General features: G+C 40.4%; 1 protein-coding gene across 2 annotated transcripts in view; it reads right to left on the bottom strand.

Moving 5' to 3' along the window:
• Positions 1-15,813, bottom strand: part of LGR5 (leucine rich repeat containing G protein-coupled receptor 5) — a 131,978-nt gene that overhangs the window by 51,508 nt on the left and 64,657 nt on the right. For both annotated transcript variants that reach the window (XM_021090898.1, NM_001315762.1), the window contains exon 3: positions 5,688-5,759. In XM_021090898.1, the coding sequence (XP_020946557.1) occupies positions 5,688-5,759 (72 nt within the window). The remainder of the gene's footprint in view (positions 1-5,687; positions 5,760-15,813) is intronic.

The following is a 15,813-nucleotide window of genomic DNA, read 5'->3' as shown; positions in this document are numbered from 1 at the left end:
ACCCATATCCTCACAGAGACAATGTCAGGTCCTTGATCCACTGAGCCACAATGGGAACTCCAATCATCTTAAATTTTAGTGATCTTCCAGAGCTCACAGAAACAAGATTTTAGACACAAAACAGTCCTCATCAAGGAGGGCTATTGCCATCTTCATTTCCCATCTTCTTGAACTGGATTACTATCATCTTTCTCTTCCTTTTTTTTTGGTCTTTTTGCTATTTCTTGGGCCGCTCCTGCGCCATATGGAGGTTCCCAGGCTAGGGGTTGAATCGGAGCTGTAGCCACAGGCCTACGCCACAGCCACAGCCACAGCCATGCAGGATCGTTAACCCACTGAGCAAGGGCAGGGATCGAACCCGCAACCTCATGGTTCCTAGTCGGATTCGTTTCTGCTGCGCCACGACGGGAACACCTATCTTTCTCTTCTTTTGCCTGATGCCCCTTTTACCCTCCTTATATTGATTGGGGCCCCAGATTAGCCTGTATATTGTCTTCCTCACCATGCTACAATAGAGTCATTTTTTTCCTTTCTTCTGATGACTTTTGGACTTTGTAGAACATTTGAGACAGTTTCCATGCTGGTAGGGCCAGGACTGTTTTGTTCAGCATTTCACTTCTAGCACTTTGGTTCTTAACCCTACTGATCTCAATTTTCCCTTTAATGCCCAACATTTTGTAATGCCTCATCCATTACATTTAGATAAAATTCATCTAAAAATATAGCCTATCTACACATATCATTTCAAGGAAAAAAATCAACATAAAGTAGTGCCCTAACTCTATTATAAAGGAGAAATAAAAGTAGCTGATAAAAAGTGATATATGTATCATTAAATATGTGATGCTCAGATGTAACTATCCTAGGACGGATTTATATGAATGAGTCAGATGTTTGTCTCCACTTTGTTTTTTTTTTTTTTTTTTTTTGGTCTTTTTTTAGGGCCACAGCTGCGGGATATGGAGGTTCCCAGGCTATGGGCTGAATCAGAGCTGTAGCCGCTGGCCTACACTACAGTCAGAGTAACTAGGGATCTGAGCCGCACCTGCGACCTATACCATAGCTCACGGCCACACCGGATCTTTAACCCACTGAGCGAGGCCAGGGATCGAACCTTTGTCCTTGTGGATGCTAGTCAGATTCGTTTCCACTAAGCCACGACGGGAACTCCAGCCCCCACTTTTAATGAATCAAGCTGGGTGTGAGAAAAATGACACAATCAGATGTTATTCTGTACAAGAACAGGGAAACGAGACTAGAGGTCTAGATCGAGAGTAGAAAAAGATCTACAGCTAAGACATATAACAGATTATATTTATTTTATATTTTATGGGCAAGAAGGAAGTAATCTTTATTAAGATAAAGGTAAGCTGCCAAGACCTTATAGACATCGTAGTAAAGAAAACGAGAAAGTGTTACATTCTCACAAATGAGCCTGGAGATTCTCACAAATGAGTGTTCCTTACAGATAGGAGTGATATCAAAATAATTCTCTCTTTTACGGAGGAATGAAATACCATGGAGCATATCCAACCCATCTCAAAGTTCTATCACATGCTGAAGTGAGCATTTGTCTCTCCCCACCTCCCTGGCCCCCCATACTTCAAGAGGCCCCAGAGGGCATATCCCACTGCAGGGAATAGGGAATTGAGGTTATATTAGAAAAAGAAATAGTTATGATACTGCCTTCACCAAAGTCGGGTGGAAGATCCTGTCAGATAGAGGAAGAGTAAGATGGACTGGGGTTTGGGACTGGCATATGCACACAGAGGTATATGGAATGGTTATCCATTGGAGACCTCCTGTAGAGCACAGGGAACTCTACTCAATATTCTGTGATTATCTATATGGAAAAAGAATCTGGAAAATAGTTGATGTGTGTGCACATATAACTGAATAACTGTTGCACTGCAGAAATTTATCACAACCTTGTAAATCAACTGTACTTCAATAAAGCTTTAAAAAGTGAAAAACAAAAACAAAAAAAAACAACAGGCCACCTCCAGTACATAAATTGTTTCTGTATGACTTTGTATGATTGCGCTCTCCAAATTTTAAAAGGCCATAATACAAGATATTTATAAAGCACCCTTTGTCAGTGAAATTCAGCGAGAGTCCTATGTTTATGTTCCTCTGCTACTTTAATGATAGTTATTATGTATTTATTTAAAAAAATAAAACTGGCTTTTATTTTTTATTTTTAGTCTTCTTAGGGCTGCCCCTGTGGCATATGGAGAGTCCTGGGATAGGGGTCAAATTGGAGCTGTAGCCGCCAGCCTAAGCCACAGCTCAACACTGGATCCGAGCCACATCTGTGACCTTGCAGCAATGCCAGATCCTTCACCCACTGAGCAAGGCCAGGGAGCGAACCCACATCCTCATGGATACTAGCCGGGTTCTTAACCCGCTAAGCCACAACAGGAACTCCGAGAGTTATTTTTTAGAAGACGTTTTACATCTTCAGAGTTACAGATTTTTAATTTGGTTTGTGTTTTTTGAGCTAAGTCTTCCACTGCACTAACATGTGCAACTAAATATGTGGCTTCAAATCACATGATGCATAAACTCTGTTAATTATTCAATGATTTTTTTAAAAAAATCTTTTAGGGCCACACCTGTGGCATATGGAAGTTCCCAGGCTAGGGGTTGAATCAGAGCTACAGCTGCTGGCCTACACCACAGCCACAGCAATGTGGGATCTGAGCCATGTCTTCGACCTACGCCACAGCTCATGGCAACGCCAAATCCTTAATCCATTGAGAGACCAGGGATCAAACCTGCGTCCTCATGGATACTAGTCAGATTCATTTCCGCTGAGCCATGATGGGAACTTCAATTATTCAATGATTTTAAGAGAGTATATTTATTCCATTTTTTTCTGTACTGATTATTAGGCTTATGCAGAACTCTCGTTAAACCTTTGTTTGCTAATACTGATTGATGTTTGGTGTGGACAGAGAGTCAGAAGTCAAGAGGGATGTAGGGATCTTATGCTGGGCTGAGCAGCACATCACAGGAGAATTTACTATGTACCAGTCATCTGGAAAAACAAAGATGCTGTCACAAATTTCCAAAACACTCTGTGGCAGGCATAGTCATCATGGTTGGGAAGCATTGCTCTAATACTAAATATGGGACAATTGTCCAAATATTTGACAATTGAATTTGCTCCCTGAATACTAGTCTTTTTAAATGTTACCTGATTTTTTAAAAATTTAGTGAATCAGTTATACATATATCCATTCTTCTTTTTTTTCCATAGAGGTAATTACAAACTATTGAGTAGACTTTCCTGTGCTATACAGTAGGTTTTCATGAGTCATTTATTTCATACAGTAGTGTGTATATGTCATTCCCACCCTCCCAATTCCTCTCAACAGTTTCACCTATGGTAACCATAAGATTGGTTTTGAAGTCTGTGAGTTTATTTCTGTTTTTTAAAATAAGTTCTTTTGTATCATTTTTATCAGATTCTACATATAAGTGATATCACATGATATTTGTCTTTCTCTGTCTGACATACTTCACTCAGTCTGATAATCTCTAGGTCCACCCATGTTGCTGCAAATGGCGTGAATACTAGTCTTAAGTCGGCAAAATGTAGGGGAGAGGGAATACAGTTCCTGGCAGGGATCTTGCTCCTCTTGAATCCCCCTCACAGTGGTAGTGATCTAGCTGAAGTGCAAAGTCTAAGAGTGCCATTCCCTTGCTTACATCTCTTCCTTGGCTTCTTATCATGCCAAGAACCTAATAAGGCCATGTTTTTTTGTGTGTGTTTGTGTGACATGACATACAGGATCCCTATGACCAAGATCCTTTCTCTCTCTCCAGGCTCTTCTCCAGACACTCTGCATCTTCTCCCCAGGGCTCCAGGACCACATGCTCAGGGCTGCTTGTTCACCCCAGGCTCCTCCTGCCTCTGTCTCTATGCATACTGTCCCCTAACTCAGTCAACTTATGTGGAGGGTGGATGGTTAGTTCTGAGTTGTGCTTCAAGGTTTGGCTCCTAGGTCATCTCTTTGGGAAAACACATCTCCCAGGAAGTTGAATCAAAACCATCAGACTGGACAGAGTCTTTCCCAACTTCTGAAGTTCCACAGTATCAGTGTGATTTGCTCATCTGTCTTGGTCACACTATCTTTTTTTTTTTTTCCATAGCCATGCCCCATGGCATGTGGAAGTTTCTGGTCAGGGATTGAACCTGTGCCACAGCAGTGATAATGCTAAATTTTTAACCTCTAGCCCACCAGGGAACTCCATTGGTTACACTATCCTGATTCCACCATCTATCACTAGATTATAAGCTCTTCAGGGCTATGGCCATAATTATTGATCTTTGTATTTCCAGCAATAATTTGTTCAATGTCATTTTGAGTGATGCGTGCACATATGCATGCACGCACGCACACACACACTCCGTAGTTCAGTATACAAAACTGAACTAGAACCAATGTACATTTTGTTAAGTGAATTATAATAATTGATTTCAATACAATTTATTTAACAAGTACCCAGAATTCTTAGTGGTACCTAGCTTGACACAGGAAAAACATCATCTTATTTGTCTGATCTAAACTGGATTTACATGATGCATTTTGAATGGTTCCAAATATTTTGCTGGATTCATGGAAATACAGGCACATTAGAATTGGTGCTACAGCTCAGAATTTTACCACATGATGAATTAACATTAGGATTTGGCAATGTGACAACTTGAAAATATTTCTACCTAGTAGTAAAAATAACTCAAGGTGGAGGCGCCAAACTCAATCCCCTAAGTAAGACCAAACGACAGTTCTGCTTTTGAATTTAACTTTTAACAAAATATTAAATTTAGATAAAATTGCTTTTAAAAATAGCCTACGCATCTCTCAGGTCAGTGAAACGCAGTTTCCATTAAGCAGAACCATATCAAATATCTTTGTAGAGTTTATAACTTTTATCTCAAAGAAAGGAAGTAAAACCAGGTTATTTTCTCTGAGATAGGACTTTCCTGGTACAACTTTAAACTTGTGCTATCTATTTTCTCTATGAAGGTCCTTTTTTTAATGCACAGGATAAACCGAAAGAACATTAAACAATGAGTACTAGAAGAAGGAGGTATCCATAACGATGAGTTTGCTGATAAAAAATTAGGAAGTTGGACATTAAGTCGTAAGAGAGCCCACTGTTTTTACAAGTCTCAGTGATTTAAATAACTACTCATTGTACTATGTACTATGTACTTTTTCACATCTATTCACAAGTGGACCATAAACTTGATTTTTTTAGCTGATCCTTATTCAGCGCATTATAAGGAAACGACCTTTGCAAATGGTTTGAAGCTGTGATCTCATTGTGTCAGCATAATAGTGCTTTATTCACTTGACTCCGAATGACCGAGAAACCCTCCCCAACTTCATAACACAAAAGGAAAGGGAACTTCTCTTTCACAAGTTTGAGTTGATAAGTTGGTTATTTAGAGGCAAACACATTTTTGATATGAAAGTTAGAGATGAGGGTTTTTTTCATACACATCCTGCCAGGTATAACATGGTTCTGTGGTATCAATGAAGGCAGACCCTAATTTGGATGAATTACCCTGTGGCTCTAAATAGTTAGGTAGAGGAACTCAATCTTTACAAGGTCATTAGCATCCACTTGACACTAAAATCGGAAATATAACAAATAATACTCGGTTTACTTACAGAACTTTGAGACTGTAAAGGCCGGCAAATGCTCCCTTGGGAATGTATGTCAAAGCGTTTCCGGCAAGACGTCTGTGGGTAACAAGGAAGAGGAGAGAGAGTGTAAGCTTAGCTCTCTTCATGTGGAATTCATTTAGTTATTAAAAACGCGACGTGATTATGTTCAGACCACAAATGCCAAAAGCAGCTTAAAGAACCTTGTTTTGTTACATTCTGCAAAAAATTTCTGTAAATCTTTATTCTAAAGCTGGCGAAAGAAGGACATAAGAAGGAATATAATAAATTACCTATTTTACAATAAATCCTTTAATAGCTTACCCTATACATATAAAACTCTCCTTAAAATTTTTTTTGGGGGGCTGAGCCAGCAGCATGCAGAAGTTCACAGTTCCAGGGAGCAAACCCACAACACACCACAGTAGTAACAACACTGAATCCTTAGCTGCTAGGCCCCCAGAGAATTCCCTATTTTTTTTTTTTTTTCTTAAATACAAAAGCTGGGCAAGAAGATAGAGAAGGATCCATGGGCATTGGTTGTAAAGGTGATGGGCCATTATTACAGGTAAGATGATGGGGAAATCCTCTCTGCTGAGAGGATGTTTCAGCAGAGGACTGAGCCATGGAGGAACCTACGCAAAGAGAACAAAAGGCCTGAGAAGTGAGTGTGCCTGGTGTGGTCCAGAAACTGCAAGAAGGCCGGCAGGGCTGGAATGGAATGACCAAGGGAGAGTGACAGCAGGTGAGATGGCAGAGCAGTTCAGGGCTATTCCAAGCAGGGCTCTGAAGGCCACAATGGGGACTTCGAGCCAGGGAGTGATGTGATCAGTTCTGTGTTTCAAAAGGGTCCTTCTGATGGGGATAGACTTTGGGGGCAAAAATGGAAGCACAGGAGGAGGCTAGAACAGTTCAAATGGGAGCTGCTGGTGTGATGCACTGGTGGTGGGGGTGTAAATGGTGGCATTTGGTGGACGAGGAAAAAAAATCCCACCTGGCAAACCACTAAGGTCAAGATGAACATGGGTGGCTAAAAAGGAGCAACATTTCATATTTATGGTTATATTCTATACAACCCACAAGCATTTATCCTAAATACTGTATTTGCATGGAAGGACATGAATTGTGTATGACTGTGCTGTAAGAGTTGATTGTTGAATCATGACAGACTCAGGCTTGGGTGACAATCACAAGTGGCTGACCACCACAGTCACTGGTCAGACTAAACTGACCAGGATAACTGGCTATTATTTCAGCCAAAATGTCCTTAACCATCCTGTTCACAGTCATGGCTTCAACAGTACGTTCTAATTTTGTTTGTTTGTTTGTTTGCTTTTTAGGGCTGCACCCGCAGCATATGGAGGTTCCCAGGCTAGGGGTCGAATTGGAGCTACAGCTGCCGGCCTCTGCCACAGCCACAGCCACGTGGGATCCAAGTGGCATCTGTGACCTACATCACAGCTCATGGCAACACCGGATCCCTGATCCACTGAGCAAAGCCAGGGATCAAACCCGCATCCTCATGGGTACTAGTTGGATTCGACGGGAACTACATCAACAGTATTTTCTAGAACAGAGCCTGAACGAGGGGGCTTATCTACTCTTACTGCTGCTAGGGTATCAAGTAGCTTGATGGTTTCTGAGTCATTGACTTTGGAAATGAAAAGGAGAAAGTAAAAACGTTTTGTTTATTTATTGTATTAGTTTAAATTATCGTTAGGGTAAATGCCTTTCTGTTACATTTCCTGAAACAGAGCTCATTTCACATGAATTGTTTTTCTTTTTTCTGGGCAAGGACTTTCAGAGCCTCTCTGTCTGCATTCAGAACTACTCTGTGGAATCACTGGCCTGTGGGAGTTTGTCTTAAAACAAAGGAATCTAGGATGGGCTATTTGCTGGGCTGGTGGAGGATTTATCTCATTGTCAAAAACAATAATTTAAGGAAATCACTGCATCCTTCCCCTCATTTCTTTACCATGTGGGATGGTGTTAGCAATTTAAAAATTAAATGCATATAAACTATAGGAAAAAAGATTTTTAAAGGAGTACACAAATAATAAGAACTGCACACAAATCTGTCCTGTGAAGATCTGAAATAACAAATCTCTGGGCAATGATGTTCCAACCCTCGAGAGCTATATACCATTTGGCTGGGAGGTTTTATTTTCACCCTGTTTCTAAAATTGCTTCATGGAAATATCTCTTTCATTAGCTTCATTTCTACAATAAGATACAATTAATAAGAAAAGCTTTTATATCTCTTTACGTGATATAAAAGTGTTTTTAGCCTTGATACCTCTGGGTATCAAGATTCACATTTTCCTACCATTGCTAGTTTTACCGACTTAACTGCCAGAAAAAGCAAAAAAAAAAAAAAAAAAAAAAAAAAAAAAAGATAAGTTACAGTAGACACTTTCCTCTTCAAATAAATCAAATAAATATATTTAGGTGCTGTAACAGCCAACTAAGGTATTTTTGAGAATGTATGTTTCTTTGAATCTCTATGGTAATTTGAATCTATAAAGGAATCTAAACTTTTAAAATTTGTCTTTCTGTTTGTTTTTTGGGTAGCTTCATTTTGTAAAATGGCAGAATCAGATATGGACCTTGATTTCTCCTCTCTGGACAGAGATGTGTGTGAATATAATGGGGTGAGCACTGAGAATGGAAGGGGTGTTCGACCCTGTCCTCTGATGAGGACTCTTGGGAAAATTACTGTGCAGGAAACCAGGGTCCACCATGGGTGCCTTTGGCTGAGCAGCACTTTCAGAGGTAGGTGAGAAGGCCTGGCAAGTTCTACCAGGCTGCCCAGGTCATGCCTTTGAAGAACCTGATTGACTTTTAACTCTTAGTTGTTGTTGTTATTGTTTTCCTTTTTTTCTTTCCTTTTTGGCTTTCTTTTTCTTCACCATTAACTTGGCTGTGAGATTCCACACTTCTCTGGACCTTATTTCCCTCCCTAAAACAAATGATAGGCTTCTTCCACGGAAGGCTTTTTTTTGCCCTCAAATGGCATTTCTTGCTTATCTTCATTCTTTTCTACCTTATCCTCCCTCCACTCCTTTCTTCTTCTTCTTGTTCATTGTACGATTTTTTTACATATTATTAACATTTTAAAATCACTTTCCCAGACTTTATATTAGCAGGTGTATCAGAGATTATCGTGGTCCACATTTTGAAGTTAAAGACACCAAAGTTCAGAAAGGTTTTATGTAAAATGAAAAACATTCTCTTTCCTGCTTTCATTTAAATGTAACCTAATCCTTTCTTACGGAGCAGGGAAGTTATATAATAGCAGTGCTACTTAAATAATCATAATAAGCAAAATGAATGTGAATATGACAATTCTTATGATTTAAAAGAAGACATTTCAGACTAAGCAATTTCATGCTGGTTTCTAGAAATGACTGCTTTACTTCCCAACTTTTACAAAGTATGTGAGATCTAGAAGGCATACATTCTATATATACTACATTAATTTATTTTATAAATTTGGTGAGGATTAAAATCAGGCTTAATTTAATGGTAGTAGTTTTCCCATTCTGAAGTTCTGCCTATTTCCAGTTTTTTGGTACTTTTTTCCTTCACTGTGGTTTCCAATATTAATTTCAGTGGCTCTGTTCCTATTTCTGAATTCCTTTTCACTTTTCTTTTTTCCTTTTTATGGCTGCACCTGCAGCATATGCAAGTTCCCAGCCTAGGGGTCGAATCAGAGCTACAGCTACTGGCCAACACCACAGGCACAGCAACGCAGGATCCTTAACCCACTGAGCGAGGCCAGGGATCAAACTTGCCTCCTCACAGAGACTATACTGGGTTCTTAACTTGCTGAGCCACAGTGGGAACTCCATCTTTTTGCTTTCCTGAGTTTTAATCCACCTGAATAACTGTAGTTAAACTATCACTTAAACATAAAATATCTGAAGTGTCAAACTATTCCCACTTGAAATAAAAATTCTCCTAAAATAAAGTTAGCATAAGACATACTAATATTGTAATGAGCGACTTTCAGAAGACAAAGTGATGAGAACAAATACAGTAGACCATTCAGATTGACTATTTATAATTCAATTCAATTATACTAACTGACTAATGTTTGGCTTTAGGTTCCTGCATACAAGAGCCAAGAGACTGGGTCCTTGAAGAGTTAAATACAAGCAGAAGGAAACTCATAGTCCAATATAATCTCTTAATCTTGCCTCTGCTGGCAGTAATGCATCATCATTGTGACTGACTAAGCCCACCATGACAGGTTTTGTTTTATAAGATGTCTATGCTCGTTGGAACGGCCCAGATACTTAGAGGTGAACCCTCTGGCATTCAGTTTTGGTAAGGTTTGCTTAAGTCTATTCCGCAGCCTTAGATATAGGGATTATGACAATCCACCAACTGTTTTTCTTCCCATTGGAGAAAAAAATGTCTTTCCTAATATGTCCCAAGAAATTCTGATTTTCAAAATCTGTGGTGTCCACTCTCCCTTCCCCAATAAGTTAATTATATCTAATTGGTCAAATGCAGCCCCAACCCCCCCCCTTTTTTTTAAATTAGAGTTGATCCACAATGTTGTGCCAATTTAAAAGCACTCCTTCTTAAACTGTGTATTTATGAACTGTCCATTTTGTTTTCATTATTACATAAGATCAACACCCATCAGATTTCAAGGTTTAAGGCCTAAGACCACTGGACTGAATAAGTAAACCCTTCAGGCAAACAGGGAGATCCTTTAGTGGTTATATGGCCCTATGGCTTCTTTAACCACACGCTAATGAAGTTCAAGTTTCAACTCTTTTGTGAAGTGTTCCTTAATTACCTCAGTCTACAGTAAACTTTCCTGTAGGATATAGTCTATACAATGCTGTCTATAAAGGTTCATTTTTTACCATTTTAGATGTAGTCTACCTAATTTGACTATAGGCTCCTAAGGTCAAGAATCTTACTGCCTTCCCAGAGCAGGGAGCTGAATCAATATTTATTGATGGATCATTTGCTCTTGTTTTCAAAGACAGTTGGCAGTCGTGCTAGAGTTGCTTCAGGTCTGGCACAACTACTGCAAGGTGGCTGGCTAGCCATTACATAACAGACCCAAAACAGCTGAAGAATATTTTTTCTTTGTTAGGCATCAATTTAAACCTAGCAATTTATTTGGGCACTTTCACTACGCCACACACAGTGTTTGGGGGCACACAAATAGGACATACCTTTTGTAAAGCAATTTATAAGTTCAAGGTACAATGTTAAGTACTTTATAGACACTGTGCTATTTAACTATTTTAAAAATCACATCAAACAAGTGACACGATCATTCCCCTTTTACAAGGAAATTGGGCCTGAGAGAGGTTATTTGCTCATGCTTACAAAGAAAAGTATACTCAAGAGAATTTGGTTAAATCATAGCATTATGGCTCCAACATGTGAGTTTTTAAACATTACTTTGGTTAAAAGTAGGTTGTTCTGGGAGTTCCCTGGTGGCTCAGTGGGTTAAGGATCCAGGGTTGTCACTGCTGTGACTCTGGTTACTGCTGTGGTGTGGGTTTTATCTCTGGCCTGGGAACTTTTGCCTGCCATGGGTGCAGCCAAAACAAACAAAAAAAAACAAACAAAAAAACCCCAAAAAAGTAGGCTGGTCTGGAGCTTGGAAATCTAAAACAGGAGCAAAGGACATAAATGACTGTATCACTTGAGGTATTGGCCATAAGAAACTGTTGCTTACTGCTTCTTTCTTTCTTTTTAAAAAATTATTATTTATTTTTTGGCCATGCCTCTGGCATGTGGAAAGTTCCTGGGTCAGGGATTGAACCCATGCCATGGCAGTAACCAGAGTCACAGTGACAATACAGATCCTTAAACCACTGAGCCACCCAGGAACTCCTGTTCACTGCTTCTTATTCAAAGTCCTCCCACTGCCTTCCAGATCCCTCCCTGAAATCTTTCTGCTCTCATGACTATGGCTGGTTGTCTTTCTTCTTGCTAGCTTCTCGCTCTCTCTTTTTTTTTGGTCTTTTTTATCTTTTGAGGGCCGCACCCACGGCACATGGAGGTTCCCAGGCTAGGGTCCAATTGGAGCTGTAGCTGCTGGCCTACACCAGAGCCACAGCAACGTGGGATCTGAGCTGCATCCATGACCTACACCACAGCCCATGGCAATGCCAGATCCTTAACCCACTGAGTGAGGCCAGGGGTGGAACCCGTGTCCTCACGGATGCTAGTCAGATTCATTAACCGCTGAGCCACCACGGGAACTCCGAGCCTCTTTTTTTTTTTTTTTTTTGTCTTTTTGCTATTTCTTTGGGCCACTCCCACAGCATATGGAGGTTCCCAGGCTAGGGGTCGAATCGGAGCTGTAGCCACCGGCCTACGCCAGAGCCACAGCAATGCGGGATCCGAGCCGAGTCTGCAACCTACACCACAGCTCACGGCAACGCCGGATCGTTAACCCACTGAGCAAGGCCAGGGATAGAACCTGCAACCTCATGGTTCCTAGTCAGATTCGTTAACCACTGTGCCATGACGGGAACTCCTGAGCCTCTTATTTTAATTTTTAATTTTAGTTTTTCTTTTTACAACTGCATCTGCAGCATATAAAAATTCCCAGGCTGAGGGTCGAATTGGAGCTGCAGCTCTGAGCCTACAACACAGCCACGGCAACACCAGATCCAAGCTGCATCTGCAGCTTGCAGCAACGTTGAATCCTTAACCCACTGAGTGAGGCCAGGGATCAAACCCGCATCCTCACGGACACTGAGTTGGGTTCTTAGCCTGCTGAGCCACAATGGGAACTCCTAGCCCCTCTTTTAATGCTCATCCTCCAAACAGAGATGTTCTTCAAGGTGGAAAACTCTGAAATAATCCTCATGGTTTCATATTGATAAGATCACCTAGAGACCCTCATGGTCTCTATCTCTGGACACAATGATTCCTTTGTTAATTATTGGGAGAATCAGGAGAGGTGATTAGTTAACTAATTTGAACCATTATCCAGAGGAGATAGCAAGAACCTGAAGTAGGTGGAGATGAAACAGAGTGAACAAATAGGAAAAACAATGTGTAATTATGAGCTTTCGGACCTGGAAATTGGCTGATACAGGAGGTGAAAAAGAATGACAGATGCAAAAGCAGTGATAGACCCAGTGATCACAAGTTCAGATGATAAGAAAGCTGATGGTGAGAAGGAAAGGCAGGAGAAAAAGTTTGTTGTGGAGAGTATTGTGTGTGTGCGAGAAGGAATCTGATTCTGCACTTGGGTTTTAAAGTATGGGTGGGGTAGATGGAGATCACTTAGGTGGTGGACGATTCTCAAAGTGAGGTCCCCAGATTCACAGTGTCAGTATCACTGGAGAATTTGATATCAATGCAAATTCTTGACATCCTCCCTTCCACCTCCAATCTGCTAAAGAAACCCTGAGGTAGGGCCCAGCAAGGTGTGATGTCACTAAAATTCAAGAACCACTGGCCTAGAGTAGCTCTGTACTTAAACTTTACCATGTATCACAATCACCTGAGCCAAGACATGGAAACAACCTAAATGTCCATCCACAGATGAATGGCTTAAGAAGATATGGTATATATACACAATGGAATACAACTCAGCCATAAAAAACAACAAAATAATGCCATTTGCAGCAACGTGGATGGAACCAGAGACTCTCACACTGAGTGAAGTAAGTCAGAAAGAGAAAGACAAATACCATATGACATCACTTATATCTGGAATCTAATATATGGCACAAATACACCTTCCCACAGAAAAGAAACTCATGGGCTTGGAGAATAGACTTGTGGTTGCCAAGGGGGAGGTGGAGGGAGTGGGATGGATTGGGGATTTGGAGTTAATAGATGCAACCTATTGCCTTTGGAGAGGATAGGCAATGAGATCCTGCTGTATAGCAGTGGGAACTATATCTAGTCACTTATGATGGAGCATGATAATGTGAGAAAAAAGAAAAGAATGTATACATGTATATGTGACTGGATCACCTTGCTGAACAGTAGAAAATTGACAGAACATCGTAAACCATCTATGAAGGAGAAAATAAAAATCATTATAAAAAAAAAGAATCACCTGGAAATATTGTTTTGTTTTGTAAATAAGTTCTTTTGTATCATTTAAAAATTAGATTCTATATATAAGTGATATCCTATAATATTTGTCTTTCTCTGACTAACTTCACCTGTATGATAATTTATAGGTCTTTTCAAATTGCCGCAAATGGCATTAGTTCCTATCTTTTTATGGCTGAGTAATATTTCATTGTATATACCCCATCTTTTTTATCCTCTATCAATGGGCACCTAGGTTGGTTCCATGTCTTGGGTATTGTAAGTAATGCCACAATGCATATTGGGGTGCATGTATCTTTTTGAATTATGTTTGTCTCCAGATAGATGCCCACTGGAGAGCTTGTTAACTCTTCTGAGCTCAGAGTTTCTGATTCACTAAGTTGGGTTGGGGCACATATTTCTCACAACTCACATGTGGTTACAATGCTGCTGGTCCAGGGACCGCATTTTGAGAACCACTGGCCTAGAGATCAAAGACAAAAGAGATCTGAACACTAGAAATACTGATTTAGGGGTCATCCATATAGCAGAGGTGGTAGTTCAAATCTTGGGTTTCTTTCTCAGACAATTGCAGATGTCTCCTAATGAGTTTGTTATAGCCTTTTAACAGGTCTCGCTGCTTCGGTAATTCCCCAATCTATTTTGCATACAGAAATCAGAGAGCTCTTTATAAATCATAAATTCTATTTATTTCACTAGCTGCATACAATCCTCCACTGGCTTCCCATTGCTTTTACTTGAAATCTCTACATAGCCTGATTGGTCTTGAATGATCTGGCTTCTGCCTTCCTCTCCAACCTATCTATCCCCTGTCACTTTCCCTCCCTCTCACTCTGCTCTGGAGACACTGATCTTCTTTAAGATCCACAAACACATCACATTCTTTCCTACTTCAGGGCCTCTGCTCACACTGTTCTCCTACTAGAAACACTCTACTCCAGCTCTTCGGACCACGAAGTCCCCCTCATCCTCCTGATCTCAGTTCAGACGTCACCTTCTTAGAGACATTTTCCCTCCTTGTCATCCTTTGTAATTTATTCCTACTTAACTCTCTTTGTGCTCTTTATCACTCTTGTCACAATCAGCAAATATCCTATGTGCCTGTTTCCTTGCTTATCACCTGTCTCCCCCTCTAGATTGTAGGCTCCTCTGATGCAAGAACTTGTTGACTGACTGACTGAATGAAATGTAGCAAGTCATATTCTGTTTTTTTTTTTTTTTTTTTTTCCGTCTTTTTTGCCTTTTCTAGGGCCACTTCCGTGGCATATGGAGATTCCCAGGCTAGGGGTCGAATCGGAGCCGCAGCCACCGGCCTACATCAGAGCCACAGCAACTCGGGATCCGAGCCATCTGCAACCTACACCACAGCTCACGGCAACACCGGATCCTTAACCCACTGAGCAAGGGCAGGGATGGAACCTGCAACCTCATCGTTCCTAGTCGGATTCATTAACCACTGCGCCACGACGGGAACTCCACAAGTCATATTCTTTATGTTCCTATTGGTTCAATAAATACATGTTGAACGAATGAATTGAAGAGAACAGAGAAAGGAGGCATCAAAAATCAGTGCAGAAACCTAGGGCATATCTGTATTTTACCAGAGTTGGGGGTGGAGGAGAAAAGAAGCCCAAGGAGAAAAAGAGGAGGAGTCAGAGAGGTCAGGCACTTTCAGAATAGCACCCCAACCCCAAACTAGTGAATATAACAAAGAAAGAAGCAGATTCACAGATATAGAGAACAAAATAGTGGTTACTGGGGGGAGGTGGGAGGTACAAATTGTTGGGAGTAAGATAGGCTGCAAGGATGCATATGGTACAATTGAAGACTATAGCCAGTACTTTATAATGACTGTAAATGGAGTGTGACTTTCAAAAATTATCTAAAAAATAAAAAATGTAAAAAGTCAAGAAAGAACAGTGCCCTAATTACCAATACAAAAGATGTATGTACATACATATGGACATATATAAGGACAGATATCTAAATGTTTATATCCAGCTGTATGAATAGACATCTGGAAGAATACCAAATCAACTGCCATAAAATAAAGTTTTAAAGAGGCAGTAGTTAT

Source organism: Sus scrofa, chromosome 5 (genome assembly GCF_000003025.6).
Source record: "Sus scrofa isolate TJ Tabasco breed Duroc chromosome 5, Sscrofa11.1, whole genome shotgun sequence".
In the NCBI taxonomy this organism is placed as follows: domain Eukaryota; kingdom Metazoa; phylum Chordata; class Mammalia; order Artiodactyla; family Suidae; genus Sus; species Sus scrofa.
Note: the sequence above shows the minus strand (reverse complement) of the source record. Positions and strands in the feature narration are given on the sequence as shown.